This window comes from Moschus berezovskii, chromosome 4, assembly GCF_049115385.1.
Source record: "Moschus berezovskii isolate FMDL1 chromosome 4, NW_MosBer_1.0, whole genome shotgun sequence".
Lineage (NCBI taxonomy): Eukaryota > Metazoa > Chordata > Mammalia > Artiodactyla > Moschidae > Moschus > Moschus berezovskii.
The window spans coordinates 64,941,397-64,965,017 of NC_142463.1; the positions used below are offsets into that span (position 1 = coordinate 64,941,397).

Consider the following 23,621-nt stretch of genomic DNA (forward strand, 5'->3'; position numbering starts at 1 on the left):
ATGGTGCTCAGTCTGAATGTTATTCTGTTCCTAACTTTGCATCTCTTGCTTGGAATAAAAAGTTCAATGGTAAATTTGATTAACAATGGGTATGATGGTATTGTCATTGCAATTAACCCCAGTGTGCCAGAAGATGAAAAACTCATTGAAAACATAAAGGTAAGATAAAAACCTATTCATTTATTTTTATTTCATTAAGTATTTTCAACTCATGTTGCTTAGTCATAAACATTCACACAGAATTATAACTTTCCAAAACTGCTGTGACAAAACTCATCATTCATATGGCATGTATCTAAACTGTCAAGATTAATATCTGCTTAGTGTAAATATTATGTATCATATATTAGTAGCATTAGTCAGTCCCTAATGAATTATAAAAGTCAAACTACTAATGTTTTTTCAACACGTTAAGCTAAAATAAAGACCCTCAAGCTACTGGAGAATGATTTTCAAGTTTTATCTTTATGAAGTTTACTTTTATAAGGTTTAAATGACTAACCTACATTTAAATCCTCTCTAGAGCTCATTATCTTATACATTTTTTTCAATTTTTTTCATTCTTCATATTTGTTCAACTCTGAAAATCTTGAAATTCTTAGATTACTAATTTACTCTTGTATAAACAGAGAAATTAAGTGATTTGTACAGTCATATAATAAGTAGCAAAACCAGAATTTGAAGCCAATAACCTACATATTTTTAGAAAATTACTGCTTGGTAAAACTTTGCATTTTATGAGCACATTCTATATGAGAAGATAACTCAAAATGAATCTAGCAAAATGGTTTTTTCAATTAACAGCAATCTAAAATCTACCAAACTTCAAATTTCCAGCCCAATTTTAAGCATCTCTGTTCAGTTCAATAAGCAACTTGCTAACAGACTCCGAGTCTTAATCACTTTTCTATCTCACCTAACACCCTCACTCTCAGCTCCAACCCATCATGATGAATGCAGATATGGATAGGTAAAAACTAAATAATTAATTTCTAAGTATATAAAAATGAGAGTCTACAGACTAGAGAGATACAGTAAAATATAATCTATTTTAAAGTTAGTCTGACAAAATATTTGGGGAAGGGGGCTTATTGTTTGCATGTATACTCTCAAGTTCATTGTGAAATTGTTACTATAAGGTAATTACAATTAAATTGTTACTACAATTTAATTTTGTCAGGAAATGGTAACTGAAGCTTCTACTTACCTGTTTCATGCCACTAAAAGAAGAGTTTATTTCAGGAATGTGAGCATTTTAATTCCAATGACCTGGAAATCAAAATCTGAGTACTTCATTCCAAAACAAGAATCGTATGACCAGGTAGGGAATTTTATTAAGCTCCCAAACTATTTCTCTCTCCCTGTGATTTTTAAAAATTAATACTCATAATTTTTTAGTAATTACTAATTACTATTTAAATTAGCAATTTTGCTGGTCTTATTTTAGATGAAAAATTCCTTGTTTCTATTGTTCTTGGGGTCTGTTTTGGTTTGTTTGTTCTGCTTTTTAGGCAGATGTCATAGTTGCTAATCCTTATCTAAAATATGGAGATGATCCCTATACACTTCAATATGGAAGGTGTGGAGAAAAAGGAAAATATCTATATTTTACTCCAAACTTCTTGCTGACTAATAATTTCCGCATGTATGGGTCCCGAGGTAGGGTTGTCTATTTTATACTTCTATTTTTATTTCCACTGGAAACAAATGTAACATTGTGATTAATGGTATTTTTTAAATTTTTAAAGGAAAAAATACCTTTGTTTGGAAATTCATTGGTTATGTTCAACTAATTATATTCCTTTTTCTATGTGCGTTTAATAATAAAGTTAACTTTAAAAAGCCACTTATTGATACCAACCCATTTTAACTTTGGGGTAATGAAAGTTGTCAGTTTCTAGATTTCCTTGACTGAATTAGATTGATGATGTGAGAAAGGGAGACTTAAAATATAAGGAGATTGGATTTAAATATAGGATTATCCACTATCCAAAAGAAGTGTTCCTATGCAATCTTTCATAAGTCAAAATGGTATACCACAAGAAGCAATTACCTGAGGACACATATTGCTAACAGATGCACAAACTATGTCGAGATATAGCACAGATGCTCACAGACAGAGTTCACATTATAGGGTTTGATACTGAGATGCTAAGCACAGAGAAGAAGCTTGATGGTGCCGCTCTTCCTGCTCTGTTTGTGTGCTGTTGTAAAGCTGCTGGCTGCAAAACAAATGCTGAATACTATTTTAGCTTTTGGCCTTTTTTCATAAAAGCAAAAACCCTCTTTGAATTTCTTTCCATTAGTGAAAACAGGTACTAAGATAGGTTCTTCATAAAAGTTAAGTGGTTTCAATGAACTTTCAAAAAGCAGGGATACCTATAATGTAAATGCAAATTTATAAGTGGCAATATTCTCTCATAGGCAAAGTATTTGTCCATGAGTGGGCCCATCTCTGTTGGGGAATATTTGATGAGTATAATATGGACCAGCCATTCTATATTTCCAGAAAGAACACTATTGAAGCAACAAGGTATCATCTTATTGAACAAATCTGTTTCCAAATTTTTTCATTTATGACTTTTTAATTTTCTATACTAGGACAACAAAGGTTATCTCAGTGGCTGAGTGCTTGCCCAGTTAATTGCAAAATCCAACCTGCTGCTCTATAAATATGTCAAACAACTTCTGTGTATTACACTTTGGACTAAAGATCAACCAAAATTTGGGAATAATTTCATTATTCATGGGTTGTATTAGATAGGTGAGGAAAGAAGAGAAGTGAAAAGCAAGGGAGAAAGGGAAAGATATACCCAACTGAATGCAGTTCCAGGAAATAGCAAGGAGAGCTAAGAAGGCCTTCTTCAAAGAACAGTGCAAAGAAGTAGAGGAAAACAATAGAGTGGGAAAGACTAGAGATCTCTGCAAGAAAATTGGAGATATCAAGGGAATATTTCATGCAAGGATGGGTACGATAAACAACAGAAATGGTAATTGACCTAACAGAGGCAGACGAGATTAAGAAGTGGCAAGAATACAGAGAACAACTATACAAAAAAAGTATTTTAATGAATGGGATAACGACAATGGTGTGGCAACTCACCATGAAACAGACATTCTGGATTGTGAAGTCAAGTGGGCCTTAGAAAGTATTACTACGAACAAAGCCAGAGGAGGTGATGGAATTCCATCTGAGCTATTTCAAATCCTAAAGGATGATGCAGTCAAAGTGTTGTATTCAATATGCCAGCAAATTTGGAAAACTCAGCAGTGACCACAGGGCTGGGAAAGGTCAGTTTTCATTCCAATCCCAAAGAAGGGCAGTGCCAAAGATGTAACTACTGTACAATTGCACTCACTTCGCATGCTAGTAAGGTTTGCTCAAAATCTTTCAAGCTAGGCTTCAGCAGGATGTGAACCAAGAACTTCCAGATGTACAAGCTGGATTTAGAAAAGGCAGAGGAAACAGAGATCAAATTGCCAACATTCAGTGGATCTTAGAGAAAGTAAGGGAATTCCAGAAAAACATCACCTTCTGTTTCATCGACTATGCTAAAGGCTTTGACTGTGTGGATCACAACAAACTGTGGCATATTCTTAAAGAGAAAAGAACACCAGAGCACCTTACCTGGCTCCTGAGCAACCTATATGTTGATTAAGAAGCAACAGTTAGAACCTGACATGGAACAACTGACTGGTTCAAAGGTAGGAAAGGAGTAAGTCAAGTCTGTATATTGTCACCCTGCTTATTTAACTTCTATGCAGAGTACATCATGCAAAAAGTCAGGCTGGATGTATCACAAGCTGAAATCAAGATTTTCAGAAGAAATATCAGCAACCTCAGATATATAGATGATACAACTCTAATGGCAGAAAACAAAGAGGAACTAAAGAATCTCTTGATAAGAGTGAAAGAGGAAAGTGAAAAAACTGGCTTAAAACTCAACATTCAAAAAAATAAGATCATGGTATCTGGTTTCATCACTTCATGGCAAATAGATGGGGAAAAAGTGAAAACAGTGGCAATTTTTACTTTCTCAGGCTCCAAAATCATTGTGGACTGTGACTGCAGCCATGAAATTAAAAGATATTTGCTCTTTGGAAGAAAAGCTACAACAAACCTAGCTAGCATATTAAAAAGCAGAGACATCACTTTGCCAGCAAAGTTTTGTATAGTCTAAGCTATCATTTTTCCAATAGTCATGTATGGATGTGAAAGTTGGACCGTAAAAAAGATGCCAAAGAATTGATGCTTTCGAACTGTGGAGCTGCAGAAAACTTTTAAGAGTCCCTTGAACAGCAAGAAGATCCAACTAGTCAATTCTAAAGGAAATCAGTCCTGATTATTCATTGGAAAGACTAATGCTGAAGCTGAAGCTCCAATACTTTGGCCACCTGATATGAAGAGCCAACTCACTGGAAAAGACCCAGATGCTGGGAAAGATTGAGGGCAGGAGGAGAAGGGGGCAATAGAGGATGAGATAGTTGGGTGGCATCACCAACTCAATGGACATGAATTTGAGCAATCTCTGGGATATGGTGAAGGACAGGTAAGTCTAGCATGCTGCAGTCCATGGGGTCACAAAGAGTTGAACCTGACTTAGCAACTGAACAACAACAAATCACCAGAAGAAAAAGAAAGAAAAAAGTTGTAACCTAAACCTTAAGATCTGAGAATTAGAGTTCAACTTCCTACCCAATCTTTCATTCCATTTGATTCATAGTTTTTCAATGTGAATCTGTTTCATTGAAATTAACTAAACTGTTACAACCTCCTGTAAAATATATTTCATTTTTCATTTAATCTTGAGCTTAAAAGAAGTACTTTTCATAAGTGAGAAAACTGATTTTTTAAGGAAAAAACTGGGCAGATTTAGATAGGTCTTATTTATGAATAGATGAGATATTTAAATTAAAACTATCAGGCACATGGAGTAGTTAATGAGTATGAAAGAACAATTGAAATCAGTGTAATAGGAAATAAGTCTTTAGGATAAAAATTAGAAAAAAGAGGTATGGTAGAAAAATGCCTTTGTGTTGTTTGCTTTATGTGTACTAAGCCACCGAGAATCTTTCACAGACTAGGCTTTCAACCCAGGACATTTATTAATCTCACCTCTTTCCATGCAACTCCTCCCAGCACCACCTCCCTTATTCAGAGAATGCTTGCTCATCCTTTAAGGCTCAGTTTAAATGCTTCTTCCGTAAGTGTCTTTCCTCTCCATCCACTTGGGGTTATATATCCTTGAGACTGTTCCCAAAGTAATGTGCATGGGCTTCTCTCACATACAAATATACATAATATTTGTATTTATATGTGTGTATCTGTAAACACTTATAGAGCAATATACATATGTGTCTATAAAAGTATATATGTAGCATACATAAGAAATTTAAGAGAGTGTTAAGAATAATATTGAATCTTCCCTACCCATTAGGGAGCAACTCCTCTGTGTCTCTTAATTCAATTTCCTTACATGCCTGTAAGGAATTATCTTCTTTAGCTCAAGGTCACAAGCAACAACTATTAATAAATATGAACTAACATCATTGTTCTTGTTGAAACTGATGGTAAATGAGTAGGATGCTTTGCCTACGTTTGTCAAAATGGAATGCTGGTACATGGTCTATAGCAAAATATCACTGAGGGAATGATTTTAGGATATTAATATTTATTCATAATTTCTCTGGCCTTCATATTAAATGTAATCTAATTCTTTCACCATAGATGTTCAACTCATATTACTGGTACTAATGTGGTTTTCAAGAAATGCCCAGAAGGCAGCTGTGTAACAAGGCCATGCAGACGTGACTCACAGACAGGGCTGTATGAAGCAAAATGTACATTCATCCCAGAAAAATCCCAGACTGCAAAGGAATCCATTATGTTTATGCAAAGTCTCCATTCTGTAAGTACCTTTTTTTTCTAGTCTCACAAAGGAAGCCTTTGGGAAAAATTAATTAGGGAAACTGAATTTTCTATACCAATAGAAATAAGGAAAGCTACTAAGACAGTTAATTAACAGCTATTTTATGCAGTCCTGTGTATCCAGCCCTGTCAATGTGTATCTGGAAATTATTCCACCCTTTCTCACTATTCTGTTTTGTTTTGTTTTTCCTTCAGAGGTAGAACTGTATCCTTCTCATTAGCATCACAGAATTTCTTATAACATTGCTTTCCTCAATTGACTTCCGTGGATTTGTGTCTAGAACTGCAACTTTACTTTTAATTTTTTCTTCTAAGTGTTATTCAATTCATACTACTTTTCCAAAGTAATTCATTCTGTAGCTTTGGAAAGTTCTGACAGTCTCTGTTTTCCATTACTTCCACACTAAAGTACACTAAGTTTTGCAAAGTGATGTTGTGAAAACATAAATGGCTCTGTCTCTACAGAACAAAAGCGGAAAGGTTCACAATCACCAATCTGACCAATTAAAAAATAACAGCACAATAATTCAAGTTCCGAAGCTAATGTCTGACTTGAAATACCTGGTTAAATGTATGAAGCTCAGAAGAGAAGAACAGATGCCTTAGAGTTAGACAGAGCTGATATAAAAATCCAGTCTGTCATTTTAAAGCTGTATCACTAAGAGCAAATTGCTAAATCTAAGATTTAATTCTCTAGCTTTTTAAACGGAAATTATAATACTCACATTACAGTGTTACTGTGGTTAGTTTTATAAGAACTAATATAAGTAAAGTATGATCACAGTACTTAGCATAAGGTGAATACAAAATAAACTTAAAATTTTTCATTTTTTCAATTTATAAAATATTTGGATAATAAGGAATTGTCTCTTTCTCTGGGTAAATTCAACTTAATTAATGTAAGCATATTATAGTTACCTAATGAAAACTTCCAAGCACATAAAAAAGACTTTTAAATACGAAACCTATGAAGTTATCAAAAACAACTAATCAAAATAAAGCATACTACCTCTAGGTTTAAAAGAAGCAAGTTTTCATAAATAAAATTACTAGTAACATAGACTTCTAAGGGTAGAGGTTTGTAAAGGCCTATTATTTCCAGTAAGATTTAAAATTGTGAAATCTAGGGCATTAATAATGAAAGACTTGAGTAAAAATGTAGACTTTATATTTTCTTCTAAAACTCCTAAATAAATCCAATGAGATATTTAAGTATGAATTGTTTTCCAGCCTAATAAAGCTCCCTCCTGGGAGTATTTGAAGTGTAATTCTAGATCTTTTAATGTAATCTGTTGCATCTGGATCCACAAAGGTAGCCAAAGAATTGAGCATCCAAATAGATATCAGGTCACATAACACAAGAGGATAATTGGAAAATATACTGTCTGCACCAAACTATAAGTTCCAAAGCATTTGCCTATGAGGAGATAACTCATGCTGCCTACCTGGAAAATAAATAACAATGAAGAAAGAAAACCATGCAACTGAAATATGTAGCACAACTAACTATATAAGATATGGCTCAGAGATAAATACTGTACTTTAACTATATATCTTGTGTGTAATAATATTCCCTTCTAATTATTGTAACATAAACTAAATATATTGCATAGCATCTATACCCAGGGCATAAGCTCAGACCCAGGAGAAATATGCTCTGAAATGATGAATATTCAAGTCCATTATATTCTTCCTTGAAATTTCATTACTCCCACAACTTAAGCAGTTGTGTCAGCCATCATCATCCCCCAGTGTTATGATCTACCTATACCTAAAAGAATCACCAAATGACTTTCCAGTGCATACTGACAGTTTTACTTTGCTTTCTCTCCACTCAAGTATACAACATGGATGTAAGAATGTTAGATTATGAAATAATTTTTACTTGTCAGGAGATAAAATCTGTGGAGGACGTAGAAGACAGCCAAGTATATGTTTGGAAAGGAAGGTAATGCTTCATCAGTTACTTATTATTGTTTTTCAATTGATTTTTTCCAGGTGACCGAATTTTGTACAGAAAAAACACACAATACCGAAGCTCCAAACCTACAAAACAAAATGTGCAATGGCAAAAGTACATGGGATGTAATCATGAACTCTGTTGACTTTCAGAATACATCTCCCATGACAGAAATGAATCCACTGACTCATCCTACATTTTCATTGCTCAAGGCCAAACAGCGGGTAGTCTGTTTGGTACTTGATAAATCTGGAAGCATGTCTTCAGTAAGACATTTATTTGTTACCTCTCCTAATTAAGATATTTAAGCTAATTAATAGAAGTATAATTTAATCTTAGATTCAGACCTACTACGTTAAGTAAAAAATATTTTTATTATTCTAAGAAATTTTAGTACGATGATTTTATGTGGACAAGCACTAAAAGATAATATACTAAAATAAAATAAATGTTATTGTATCATGGATGATGTCTATTCTTTAACTTTTAGTTCTAACAAACAGGAAATAACACAACTGAACAAAGAGAAAAGACAAAAATCACCCATAATTCCACCACTGAGCATGTCATTCCTATTTTTTTTCTGTTCATGTATTTGTCTTTCCTCCTCAAAAATGTTATATCTTACATAATTTTTTATAATATGATTTTTCTACCTACTATACCGTAAATACTCCCCAAGCAAAAAAATGATTCCATGACACAATTTTTAATGACTGTATCATATGCACATAATATAATTTAGTCAACTTCCCATTTCTGAATATTTTCATGATTTTTTTTATACAAACCATTTACTTATGAATGTGTAAAACTCAAGAAAGTCCACATTATTGCTACAACATGTTGAAAGTGCTTCAGAATTCACATAATACTAATTTTCTTATGGTTCTGGTTAAATTATATATAACAGTTTGTAACAAATGGTAAAATCCGTAACTCTGTTCAAAGTTTTAAAAGATTACTTAAGAATAGTTTCTTGTATTTCTATGCCACCTTTATAGTTCTGGTTTCTCATTTCTTAATTAGTAAATTCAGCATGCAGGTTCTATCCCAGGCTAATTTATACACTTTCAGAAGGAACGGCCTCTTAAATCCACAGAGTGTTGAGTGGGGAACCCCCAATCACGTCAGATTCGTTTCACATATGATAATATACATGTTTCAACCCATTCTCCCAAATTATCCCACCCTCGTCCTCTCCCACAGAGTCCGAAAGACTGCTCTACACATTCGAGTCTCTGCTGTTGTCTCGTATACAGGTTTATCATTATCCTCTTGCTATATTCCATATATATGTGTTAATATACTGTATTGGTGTTTTTCTTTCTGGCTTACTTCACTCTGTATAATAGGCTCCAGTTTCATCCACCTCATTAGAATTAATTCAAATGTATTCTTTTTAATTGCTGAGTAGTACTCCATTGTGTAAATGTACCACAGCTTTCTTATCCATTCGTCTGCTGATGGACATCTAGGTTGCTTCCATGACCTGGCTATAATAAACAGTGCTGCAATGAACATTGGATTCCATGACACAATTTTTAATGACTGTATCATATGCACATAATATAATTTAGTCAACTTCCCATTTCTGAATATTTTCATGATTTTCAACTTATCAAAAATTATATTGCAAAAAACATTATTGTGTGCATCTTAAAATTATTTCCTTATTGTTAAAAAAGAAGGTATAAATTTTTAAAGACTTTTCCAAGTAAGGCATGACTAATTTTTAGTTCTTGGTTAATATTCTTTTTAATCGCTAAACTCTAAAATACAGTAATCAATTATTATTATGATCTCCGACCCATAAACGTTGTCTTTCACCAATGTTAGGATTGGAGGAAACTCGGGAATTGTTCACACATCTTTTTTCTTACAGGAAGACCATCTCTTTTGAATGAATCAAGCAGCAGAACTATACTTGATTCAAGTTATTGAAAAGGGATCTTTGGTTGGGATGGTTACATTTGACAGTGTTGCTGAAATCCAAAATCATCTAACAAGAATAACTGATGATAATGTTTACCAAAAGATCACTGCAAATCTGCCTCAAGAAGCTGATGGTGGAACTTCAATTTGTAGGGGGCTCAAAGCAGGATTCCAGGTAAAATAAAAATGCTTTTCTAAATATCATTCACATTTATTGTTCCTTTTAATTTTGTCCAGATCTCTTGGAACAAATGTCATGAGCTTAGAGGTTTCTCATTTAAATAATTTTAGAAGAATTTCTATTGTCCATCAGTTCAGTTCAGTTCAGTTCAGTCGCTCAGTTGTGTCTGACTCTCCGCGACCCCATGAATCACAGCACGCCAGGCCTCCCTGTCCATCACCAACTCCCGGAGTACACTCAAACTCATGTCCACAGAGTCGGTGATGCCATCCAGCCATCTCATTCTCCGTCGTCCCCTTCTCCTCCCGCCCCCAACCTTTCCCAGCATCAGAGTCTTTTCCAGTGAGTCAACTCGTCGCATGAGGTGGCCAAAGTATTGCAGTTTCAGCTTTAGCATCAGTCCCTCCAATGAACATACTCCTGAGAAACTGAGTTGCACTGAGGAGTGATTAAAGGGAAGAAAAATTCTGTGAGCATGTAATCATGATTTTACTGAGAAGTTCCTCTTTTCTTTAGCATTACATAGTCTGAATCACTATGAGGAAAAAATAGTGCTGTTAAGGAGATTGTAGAATTTGTACTAATTGTACTAATATTTTTATACTACGGATAAAGAAAACCTCAGTTCATTAGATTAAATTGACATTTAAAAATCACAAAAATAGAGGTAGTTCCTCAAGCATAGTACCAAACTCAAGATACATGGGTAGAAGTTTATTGAAATAAAAATTGTGAAATCAAAAGTTGCAAGCAACTTTTGAGCACTGTATTCAACTGCATCCAGTACTCATCTGGATTTCTTCCAACATAGACAGCACTGTTTTAGCTTATTTATATTCTTTCAGTCACAAAAACAGAAAACTATTTCCTTCCCTTCTTTGATTCTCTCACTGCCTCAGCTAAAAAGTGGAGACTGTTACTCTTATCTGGGCCAGTAGTTAATGTCATCTCCTGGCTTTCCTCGTGATGTATATTTGCTGTAAAGCATATCGGTTTAAGAAAATACACAAGTTCCAGACCCAGACAAACCTGAGACTGTGGTTCTATTATTCACTGGTAAAAGGACCTTGGATGAGTTATTCAACTCAGAAAGTCTGTTTCTTCAATTAATGAAATATGGAAAGTAATAGTTTTTTTTGTTCAGTTGCTAAGTTGTGTCCAACTCTTTGCAATCCCATGGACTACAGAACGCCAGGCTCCTCTGTCCTCACTATCTCCTGGAGTTTGCTCAAACTCATGTCCATTGAGTCAGTGATGTTATCTAACCATTTCATCCTCTTCCACCCTTTTCTTCTCCTGCCCTCAATTTTTCCTAGCATCAGGGTCTTTTCCAATGAGTCAGCTCGTTCCATCAGGTGGCTAAGGTATTGGAGTTTCAGTTTCAGCATCAATCCTTCCAATGAATATCCAGGGTTGGTTTCCCTTAGGATTGACTGGTTTGATCTCCTTGCTGTGCAAGAGACTCTCAAGAGTCTTCTCCAGCACCACAATTCGAAAGCATCAATTCTTTGGCATTCAGCCTTCTTTACGGTCTAACTCTCACATTAGTACATGACTACTGGAAAAACCACAGCTTTGTTAGCAAAGTGATGTTTCTGCTTTTTAATACATTGTCTAGGCTTGTCATAGCTTTCCTTCCAAGAAGCAACCATCTTTTAATTTAATGACTGCAGTCAACGTCTGCAGTGATTTTGGAGCCCAAGAAAGAAAATCTGTCACTATTTCCACTTTTTCCCCTTCTGTTTTTCATGAAGTGATGACACCTGAGGTCATGATCCTCAGACAACCATTCTGCCTTCTTGCATTTCTTTTTCTTTGGGGGAAAAAGAAATAATAGTACTTTTTTCATTTAATTGTGAGAACTATGTCAGACAAATAATTGCTCCCCTAATGTTCATAGCAGTATCATTTAAAATAGCCAAGATATAGAAGCAAATCAAGTGTTCATCAAGAGATGAATGAATAAAGAAGATGTAGAACACGTTGGGCTTCCCTGGTGGCTCAGACCGTAAAGAATCCACCTACAGTGCAGGACACCTGGATTCGATCCTTGGGTTGGGAAGATCCCCTGGAGGAAAGCATTGTAACCCACTCTAGTATTCTTGCCTGGAGAATCCCCATGGACAGAGGAGCCTGGCGGGCTACAGTCCATGGGGTTGCAAAGAGTTGGACACGACTGCGTGACTAACTACAGCACAGCAGTGTAGGTATGTATATATACATATATACAATGGAATATTACTCAGCAAAAAAAAGGAGATTCTGTCATTTTCAACAATGTGGATGGATCTACAGGGTATTATGCATAGTAAATAAGTCAGAGAAAGACAAAAACTGTATTATAAATTATATGCTGGATCTAAAAAATACCACAAACAACTGTATATAACAAAACAAACTCACAGATATAGAGAAGAATCTAGTGGTAATCAGTAGGCAGAAGAGAGAAGAGGCTGCAATATAAGGATATTGTATTAAGAAATATAAACTACTACATATAAAATAAATAAGCAACAAGGATACATTGTACAGCACAGGGAAACATAGTCATTATTTTGTAATGACTTTAGTATATAATTCACAAAATAGAAAATTTGTATGTTGTACACCTGAAACTAATATAACATTGTAAATCAACTATAATTCAATAAAAATATTAAACAAGTACTCAAGAAAGGATTGCTATTAAAAATCCATAATTCTTATATATGTTTATTCAATTCTAAAATATGAGAGTGCTATATTTTGGGAATGTGTTATACTGTTTGCACACATTGATTCAAATATGTTTTGATATATTTCTTACAACATTTTGACCAGACTCTATTGCTGAAAAGATTATATCATATCATCAATACATTCAAACAAGTAAAAACCTCTTAATTACTTACATAATGAATCCATGTTTTTGATTACAGAATCATAACGAAATGTCTGAAATTTATTAAACAAATATTACTTTAGTGCATATGTTAAATGCTTTACATTCATAATTTTACTTTATTGTTATCATTAATATTTAGTCAGGCACTATTACCATGTCCATTGTGCACAAAAAACTGATTTTCAGAGTAATTAAATATCTTTCTCAAGATCATATAGTCAGTAATTGGCAAATCCATGATTCAAAACTTGATCTTTCTTACTCCAAAGTTCAAAAAAGTAATCATTACATTGAGCTATTTATTGGGCTTCCCTGATAGTTCAGTTGGTAAAGAATCTGAGCTATTTACAGAACCCTACTATAAATATAAATTATATTCATATACATAAATGACAGACTAAACACTAGCTATTTTACTTGGAAAATGGCAGAGCTAGAATTTATTCTCAGTTTGTCTGAGTAAATTGTCTTAGTCACTTCTCTTGGTAAAAAATTGGGAAAATACCCCTCCAAATTATAATACTTGAAAAATTCATGAACTCTTCGTGACACATCAATTTTTTTTCCAGGAAATCCTGAGATTCTTCCATTATCCACTAGCTTTTATGCATTAAAAAGCACAAGTCATGTCATTTAACTTTGTACACTGGCCTTCAGTCACAGCTTTACAAATGTCTAGTCTGCAAACTTCCAAAGTTTCCCTTTGCCTACTCTGATGCATAATGACTTCTCCAAGACCAAAGAACAAGTTTATTCTTAGTTTATTTAGATATAATCTAATTAATAATCTGGGTTTTCACTATCAGGCAATTATCCACAGTAACCAGAGTACTTCTGGTTCTGAAATCATACTATTAACTGATGGGGAAGATAATGAAATAAATTTATGCTTTGAGGATGTAAAACAAAGTGGTGCAATCATCCACACCATTGCTCTGGGACCTTCTGCTGCCAAAGAACTGGAGACACTGTCAAATATGACAGGTAAACCTTTGAAATAGAATTTGAATACATACATTTTCAGTTTCTCTCATTCCAGGGGCTCTTTCCCCTTAAACCACAAACTGCTCAAAATTTTCCCGTCCTAAAAAATTAATCTTTGTCCTTTCCTTGTCCTCATCCTTCAAATTAATGTCTTTCCTCTCCCCACTCCCACTTCTCTCTATTTCTACCTATACTAGCTTCTTTTAACATTGGTCAACATTTTCTGTCTTCATTCATTTCTCATCACTTTTACCAGTACTATCAAGATGAACCTTCTTTCTCCATGGTTACTAAGGACTTACTCAAGTGTAGTTCCAAAATTCTTGCTCAGTATCTTACCTGCTTAATCTTATAGTAGAGATTCAGATAGCACTATTTCATTGAGGAAGAAATGTAAGACCTAGAAAATACAAATTATTTGCGCAAGGCTATAGTCAGAGACCTGAATACCAAATCTTGCTCTCTGTAATCCATTCTTTTCCAGCTTCTGACACCTAAATTATCTCCCTTTTCATTAATTCCTGTATCATTTATTATCTGCATTTAATCAATTTTACTTTATTCTAAACTGTCATTCTCTAATTGTTTTGGTGTATCTTAGGTATAACCAGAAAATAAGCAGCTAGTTTAAAAAATCTTTAATTTTCATAACATTATTTAGAGATTACATCAGCTTTACTAATCTGGCAAGCACCTAAATCTAATGATTGATTAAAAATATTTTTTTGGCCAGTTTTTCCTTTGTTCTAATAATTTTGAGCAAGGGTTTACTTATTGTAGCATTGTATCTAGGACACTGATATACTAAAAATTCCTAAGGTCTAGGAAATTCATCTTTTGTAAATTTAAAAAGAAATTTTTAAATGTATTTTATAGTATATTGATAAGAGCATAATAGCAAATGATTTTCCCACTTAAAATTAGTATCATATGGAATATTCAGTCAGTTCAGTCACTCAGTCGTGTCCGACACTTTGTGACCCCATGGACTGCAGCACACCAGGCTTCTCTGTCCATCACCAGCTCCCGGAGCTTGCTCAAACTCATGTCCATTGAGTTAGTGATGCCATCCAACCATCTCATCCTCTGTCGTCCCCTTCTCCTCCCGCCTTCAATATGGAATATTATGCAGTCATACAAAAGAACAAAATATTGTCATTTGCAGCAACATGGATAGACCCAGAGATTGTCAAACTAAGTGAAGTAAGTTAGAGAAAGACAAATATATGATATCACTTATATGTGGAATCTAAAAAACTAGTACAAATGAACTTATTTACAAAACAAAAATAGAGTAACATATGTAGAAAACAAACTTACGGTTATGGTTATCAGGGACAAAAGGAGTAGGGGAGGGATAAACTGGGAGACTGGGATTGATATATAAACACTACTATGTGTGTGTGTGCATATGGACCTACTGTATAGCACAGGAAACTCTCTACTCAATATTCTGTAATGATATATATGGAAAACGAATCTAGAAAAGAATGGATATATGTATTTATATAACTGATTTACTTTGCTGTATACCTGAACTAACACATTGTGAATTAACTACATTCCAATAAAAATTTTTTAAATAAAATAAAATTAGATTATAAAAGAAAACAAAATTCCATTTTAGGAGGATATCGTTTTTTTGCCAATAAAGACATAAATGGCCTTACTAATGCTTTCAGTAGAATTTCATCTAGAAGTGGAAGCATCACTCAGCAGGCTATTCAGCTCGGTATCTTTAAAAAATTCTTTGCCTTTTCACACTTGTAACAAATTTTTATTATCCTAAATAGTAATTTCTTTCTCTAATAAATAACTTATCTGCCTGAAAACATTTTGGGTGCCCAGAAAAAATCCTTATTGCATTTGCTTTATGTAATATTTACAGACACTTTTTCTTTTGATTCTTCTATTTTTATCAATATAAACACTTTTTATTTGCAAAATTCTTGAAAATAATTCTTAGTTATTTTAATTGAAATTTTGAAAGTATATTTAGAATTACTCTGAACTGACTAAACTTTGAAATGTTATAACTGGAATAACAAATCAGTTTCATGTAACTGTTGTTTATATTTATGTAACAGTTGGAAAGCAAAGCCTTGAAAATTACAGGAAGGAAAAGAGTAAATGGCACAGTGCCCGTAGATAGTACAATTGGAAATGACACTTTCTTTGTTGTCACATGGACAATACAAAAACCAGAAATTGTTCTCCAAGATCCAAAAGGAAAGAAATATAAAACCTCAGATTTCAAAGAAGATAAGCTAAATATTCGTTCTGCTCGTCTGCGAATACCCGGTATTGCAGAGGTAAGAATATTTTTTATTTTCTCCATGTTTTATCAACCAATTTTAAGGAAAAAAATGAAAATAACATTTCACATGGGAGCAGGAAAATATTACAAAAGTTCTCAAATAGTTTTTTTTTTTTTTAGACAGGTACTTGGACTTCAGTTCAGTTCAGTTCAGTCGCTCAGTCGTGTCCGACTCTCCGCGACCCCATGAATCACAGCACGCCAGGCCTCCCTGTCCATCACCAACTCCCGCAGTTCACTCAAACTCATGTCCACAGAGTCGGTGATGCCATCCAGCCATCTCATTCTCGGTCGTCCCCTTCTCCTCCCACCCCCAACCTTTCCCAGCATCAGAGTCTTTTCCAGTGAGTCAACTCGTCGCATGAGGTGGCCAAAGTATTGCAGCTTCAGCTTTAGCATCAGTCCTTCCAATGAACACCCAGGATTGATCTCCTTTAGAATGGACTGGTTGGATCTCCTTGCAGTATAAGGGACTCTCAAGAGTCTTCTCCAGCACCACAGTTCAAAAGCATCAATTCTTCGGTGATCAGCTTTCTTCACAGTCCAACTCTCACATCCATACATGACCACGGGAAAAACCATAGCCTTGACTAGACGGACCTTGGTTGGCAAAGTAATGTCTCTGCTTTTTAATATGCTATCTAGGTTGGTCATAACTTTCCTTCCAAGGAGTAAGTGGCTTTTAATTTCATGGCTGCAATCAGCATCCGCAGTGATTTTGGAGCCCCAAAAAATAAAGTCTGACACTGTTTCCACTGTTTCCCCATCTATTTCCCATGAAGTGATGGGACCGGATTCTCTTATGAAATAATAATAGCTAATATTAACTGAATGTTTACTATGAATTAGACTTTTTCAAAGTCAAAGTTTGGCAAGTTGTCAACCTAAGCTTCGAATTCAAGTAGTCTGATTCTAGGGTTCATATATTTTAAAAAATTGTGCTATTCTATCTCACAAAAGAGCTTCCATCACTAGTGCTCATGAACAGCTGATATTGTCATATTTTACTTTGTTGTATGTCTAATGTAACATTTCAATATCAAGGTGCTGATACTGTCAAGAATGATGGGATCTACTCAAGATATTTTACAGATTACTATGGAAATGGTAGATACAGTTTAAAAGTACATGCTCGGGCAAGAAACAACACGGCTAGGCTAAGTTTAAGACAACAACAGAACGAAGCTCTGTATGTTCCAGGCTATGCTGAAAATGGTAAGTGGCATTAAAATAGAAATGTGTCGTTTATTTAGGTAAACTAATGTGGCGAGCATTCAAAATAAAAGGTACTGTGGAAAACCTAACTATGTAGTTATATAATCATCTCTTTGTTTCAAAACCATATTTATAAGGGAAATAGCATAGGACTATACTTACAACATGCTTTGTTTACATCTCCCTGAGTTCATTTCATTTATATTGAAAAAAATTTACTGTGGTAAGCACTTTGCTAGATATTGGAGCTACAAAAATTAATAAGTCACCATATTTATCCTTGAATAATTCAGAATCAAGAAGACAGATAAGTTAAATGATAGGACTAACACTTCATAATGTCTCCTCATCAATTTTAAAGTGACACCAATAAAACAAGCTTTTTTTTTCACTAAAAGCTGTTACTTTTTCAATGGCTGCTACCAATCAACATTAACTCTCTACAGCTGCAAATGAGATTATAAGATAAGATATCACAATATGAAAAGTTACAAAATTGCTTTTTCTGGTAGGTAAAATTATACTGAACCCACCCAGACCTGAAGTCAAAGGTGACCTGGCCCAAGCTAAAATAGAAGACTTTAGCAGACTAACCTCTGGAGGGTCATTTACTGTATCAGGAGCTCCTCCTCCTGGTAATCACCCTTCTGTGCTCCCACCCAGTAAAATTACAGATCTTGAGGCTAAGTTCAAAGAAGATTATATTCAACTTTCATGGACAGCCCCTGGCAATGTCCTAGATAAAGGAAAAGGTAAGTTTGATGTTAAATTTAAAAATATTACATACATTGGCTTTCATTTGCTAAAAATCTTCTAATGTCCTATTTATAAATAACATGCATAGATGGTCTACTATGGGTCACCTATTTCTGTATGTGAAAACTTAAGCATGAAGAGATAATGAACCGCCCCAAATTACCTCTATATTTAATAAATTAGTAGTTAAACTCACTCTCATCAGATTGTGTTGTGCCAAACTGCCTCTCAAAATATGAACCATCTTAGAAATTAAGAAGACTGATTTAACAGCTTTCTGTTGCATTCCTTTCTCCCTAACAGGGAAAATTTTCTTTAAGTATATCTGTACTTGAACAATTTCATTCATTCATTGACCTTTTTTTAAATTTTCAAATGTTGTTAGGTTCATAAGAAATAATCCCTATTGTCAACAGTTAGTTAGGTATAAAAGACACTTTCTGCAAATAAACAGATAATTTTACAGAATATGATGAGATACGCCATTGGATAGCCACTTCTAGTTGAGAGTTAAGATCACAAGGTATATCTATTACTGACCTAAGTCTTGAAGAATGAGAGAAGTTAGGAAATTTAAGTGAAGATGTCCCAGAGAGACAGAGAGAGAAGTGGTGGGGAGGATAATATGCAGAGATTTAGCTATAAAGTTTGAATTAAAGTTCAAGGCCAAATTATCTTATTCATTCAAGTTCAGTTCAGTCACTCAGTCATGTCTGACTCTTTGTGACCCCCATGGACTGCAGCACACCAGGGCTCCCTGTACATCACCAACTCCTGGAGCTTATTCAAACTCATATCCATCGAGTCAGTGATGCCATTCAACCATCTCATCCTCTGTCGTCCCCTTCTCCTGCCTTCAATCTTTCCCAGCATCAAGATTTTTTCCAGTGAGTCAGTTCTTCACATCAGGTGGCCAGAGTACTGGAGTTTCAGCTTCAACATCAGTCCTTCCAATGAATATTCAGGACCGATTTCCTTTAGGATTGACTGGTTTGATCTCCTTAGTGTCCAAGGGACTCAAGAGTCTTCTCCAACACCACAGTTCAAAAGCATCAATTTTTCAGTGCTCAGCTTTCTTTATAATCCAACTCTCACATCTATACATAACTACTGTAACTTCCTTATAATAAATTACCTACATTCTTGAAAGCTTAAATCACTTTTAGCTTTGCTTTCAATTTAACTGAATTAAATTAGTGTTTATTGAATGCCTACCATTTTCCAGTGTTGTGCTAGACTAGCAGATTCTCATAGGGTAAAGCCAATCTTGTTATTTTCCCTTTAAGGTGGTAAAGTGAAAGCAATATGCATATCAATGGACAATATCTCAGAGGTTGTTAGTACTGAAAAGTCACTTTAAATGCTCTTTCCCCTGTGTTATAATACATCCCTTACTATAGGCTCTCTGAAAAGAAACAATGCTTCTTAATCTTTCATTTCCTATGTAGCTATATTTCTCTTTGTCATTATTATACAATGAAAAAAAGTCATTCTAAAGTCAAAAGAAACATAAAATACCTATGAAGAGCTCTTTGTACTTCAATACTGAGACTCTTATCATGACAGCTTCTGAAATACACTTGACCATTAAAAATATGGTGAAAATAAAAAATACTGCCACTTAGAAATCCATAAATGAAATTATCTGACTAAATGTTTAATTCTAAAATTGAATTCAGTTAAGACCAAGTCTTCAGATCAAGACTGGATTCACAATAAATGTCCCTTATGCTGTTTATAGAAACTAAAAGATGGAAGAAATTATTTCATACATACATTGGGAAAGAAAGAACTTCACAGTGTTTAACCTCAAATACCTAAAACAGGTGGGATCTGATCTCCCTCTCTCCTGGAAACAAATAGTAAGATGTCATTCTATCAGATTTTATCCTTAGGCATTACAAAAGGAGGTATTAACAGTATCAAAAAATAAATAATTATCTATATAATTTTAAATGAAAAACTTAAGCTTGAAAGTGAAAGTGAAATCAGTCATGTCTGACTCTTTATGACCCCAAGGACTGTAGCCTACCAGGCTCCTCCATCCATGGGATTTTCCAGGCAAGAGTATTGGAGTGGGTTTCCATTTCCTTCTCCAGAGGATCTTCCTGACCAGGGATCAAACCCGGGTCTCCCTCACTGTGGGTAGGCGCTTTACCATCTGAGCCACCAGGGATCTGTGATAAACTTAACTTTACTGTGACCCAATTTCTATACCAGTCATATATGCAAATCAGACTAGATGACCTAGAAATATTAAAACATGTAGATATAATTTTAATATTTTATGATCCACTAATTTTGTCACTTTGGGCATCAACTGAATAACTCTGTTTTTGGCTAAAATGTAGTAATTTTATTAAAGTATAATTGACCTACAACACTATGTTAGTTCCTTGTATATAATATAGTGATTTTGAAATATCTGTACAATACAAAATGATCACCACTTTAAGTCTAGTTACCATCTGTTACCATACAAAGTTACTATAGTATTACTGACTGTACTCTCCATTCCATACATTTCATCCCCATGATTCATTTATTTTGTAACTGGAAGTTTGTACCTTTTAATCTCCCTCATCTATTTCACTCATTCCCCCTACTCACCTCCCATTTAGCAAATGCTTGTTTGTTCTCTGTATCTATGAGTCTATTTCTATTTTGTTATATTTGTTCATTTGCTTTGGTTTTTAGATTCCATGTATAAGTGAAATTATATGGTATTCATCTTAGCTGTCTGACTTAATTCACTTAGCATAATACCCTCTAGGTCCATTCACGTTGTCACAAAACACAAGATTTCATTCTTTTTATGAGTGAGTAATATTCCGTTACAGGTTTGTTTGTACACACACCACATCTTCTTTATCCATTCATCTATCGGTGGATACTTAGGTTGTTCTATATCTTGGCTATTGTGAATAATACCGCAATGAACATAGAAGTGCATATTATCTTTTTGAATTAGCATTTTTGTTTTCTTCAGAAAAATATTCAGAAGCAGAATTGCTGAGTTGTATGGTTGCTCTATTTTTTATTTTAATAACATCCATACTGTTTTCCATAGTGGCTGTACCAATTTACATTCCCTTTTTCTCCACATTCTCGGCACACTTGTTATTTGTTGTCTTTTTCATAATTAATGTTCTGACAGGTGTGAGGTAGTTTTACTCAGCATTTCCCTGATGACCTGATGATTGCTAAGACTGAGCACCTTTTCATGTCTGTTGGGGCCTAGAAGTAATTAAGGAGGTCAAATACATGCCAAACACAGTACCAGGTACTCTAGTTCATACAAAAGGAGTATAAAACATATTTCTGTCCTAAAGAATAATACATTCAAATTGGAAAGATAAACTGAACCTCTATAAAGTTGGAAAACTAAATTCCTTGCAATAGAGTTCAGGGAAGAGAGTTACCAAGGGATGAAATACATGACCAAGACTTCATTAAGAAACTGGACCTCCTGTTGGGTGGGCCTTGAAGAATAAGTACAATTTGCATAGATAGGAAGAGGGAGGCACATTCCATGGATTCATGTCAGGGAGAAAAGGAATCAAATAATATGATCAAAGTCAAGAAAGCAAAATATCACAATGAAATATTTAAATTAAAATAAGGATGGATGGATAGTTGATGATAGATCCATAGAAATTAAATGCAGGGAGGATGTGAAGAGTAGTGGACTAGATCAGATTGATAGGACCTATTTATTAAAAGACCCAAATGTTAAGGCATAGGGCCTGAATTTAAAAGAAAACAATAAATTTAAGCTACTCACCACATACTTAGAACATATTCAATATTTCATGAAAAAATAAATCTTCACTGCAAAAAAAGATATTTTATGTTTTATTGTTCATGGCATTTCGTGTTAAAATATATTTCTTCATCTATGGCTCCTGCAGATTTCTAAAAGCATTTTGAATGAAACATTTGTCAGCATCTTTCTTTCCTTTCTTGATAAAATAACAATAATAATAGCTAATATTTCAAACATTTATAAGTTCCAGACATTGTGCTAAATACTTTTCATGTATTATTATACATTAGATTATATAATGTTCATATATAAAATTCCATAAATATTTGTTGAATTGAATGACTGATTCTCTTTTTTACAGATAAGAAAACTAAGGTAAGAAAGATTAAAATTTTTTGTTACAGCTAGAAAGTAAAACTAAGGTGCAAATTAAAGTCTGCCTAGCTCCTAAACATGTTTAATTTTTAGTACACATTCTAAATTCTCTGCCTTCCTTTGCTCTTTGTCTTTATCCCTGGCTCCCACTCTACTTATCTGTTTTCTTACTCATACATCCTAGTACTCCCTTTCTCAGCTTAATGAAAAATAATACAGACAAAGGGTATTGAATGTTACTGAATGTCATTACTATACTCAAACATTATTGTGTTTCTTGTTCTAAATCAAAAGTAGACTCAGTTCTTCATATTTCTATTTTTAAATCTAGATTCCATTTTTAGTAATATACAATTCTGAATTAAATTCTTTGTGATTAGATAACTAGATAAAAAACTGTTCATATATGTGTTCTTAAAGAAGATGGAATAACCAGACAAAAAAAACAGTGTGCATTCCTGATGCACCCCTAAATATAAACTGATATGATAGCAGTAAGGCACCCTAGTGATCCTAACATACATGAAATATCTATTTATTTTCCAGCCAACAGCTACATTATAAGAATAAGTAAGAGTTTAATGGAGTTCCAAGAAGATTTTGACAATGTGACTTTAGTGAATACTTCTAATCTAATACCGAAGGAGGCCGGCTCAAAAGAAAATTTTGAATTTAAGCCAGAACATTTTAGAGTAGAAAATGGCACCAAATTCTATATTGCAGTCCAAGCCATCAATGAAGCCAATCTCATCTCAAAGGTTTCTCACATTGTACAAGCAATCAAATTTATTCCTCTACCAGAAGACAGTGTCCATGCTCTGGGTACCAAGATTTCTGAAATCACTCTGGCAATTTTTGGATTACTAATGATTTTCTCTATATTTTAACTAGGAATTGTGTCAGCACTGATAACCAATGTTATACATAGTTGGTACACATTTATTTAGGATTTAATTAGCTATTTTCTTGTTGTTCAGTTGCTAAATTGTGTCCAACTCTTTGCGACCCCAGGACTGCAGCATGCCAGGTTTCCCTGTCCATCACCAACTCCCAGAGCTTGCTCAAATTCATGTTCATTTGAGTCAGTAATGCTATCTAACTATCTCATTTTCTGCTGTCCTCTTCTCCTTTTACCTTCAATCTTTCCCAGCATTAGGATCTTTTCCAATGAGTCAGCTCTTGGCATCAGGTGGCCAAAATATTGGAGTTTTCAGCAACAGTTCTTCAAAGGAATATCTAGGGTTGATTTTCCTTAGGATTGACTGGTTTGATCTTGCAGTCCAAGGGACACTCTAGAGTCTTCTCTAGCACCACAGTTT

The 23,621-nt window shown here is 34.2% G+C and overlaps 1 protein-coding gene across 1 annotated transcript; it reads left to right on the forward strand.

Annotated features, from left to right (window-relative positions):
• LOC129540368 (calcium-activated chloride channel regulator 1-like) lies at window positions 1-23,189 on the forward strand. Its single transcript, XM_055401405.2, is given in 15 exon segments — window positions 1-159; window positions 1,181-1,321; window positions 1,512-1,659; window positions 2,425-2,533; window positions 5,729-5,909; window positions 7,928-8,155; window positions 9,775-9,999; window positions 13,696-13,873; window positions 15,501-15,597; window positions 15,957-16,185; window positions 16,311-16,319; window positions 17,040-17,061; window positions 17,235-17,405; window positions 17,918-18,157; window positions 22,849-23,189. Coding segments are annotated over 15 exon segments (2,478 nt in total).
• Window positions 23,190-23,621: the final 432 nt, after the last annotated feature.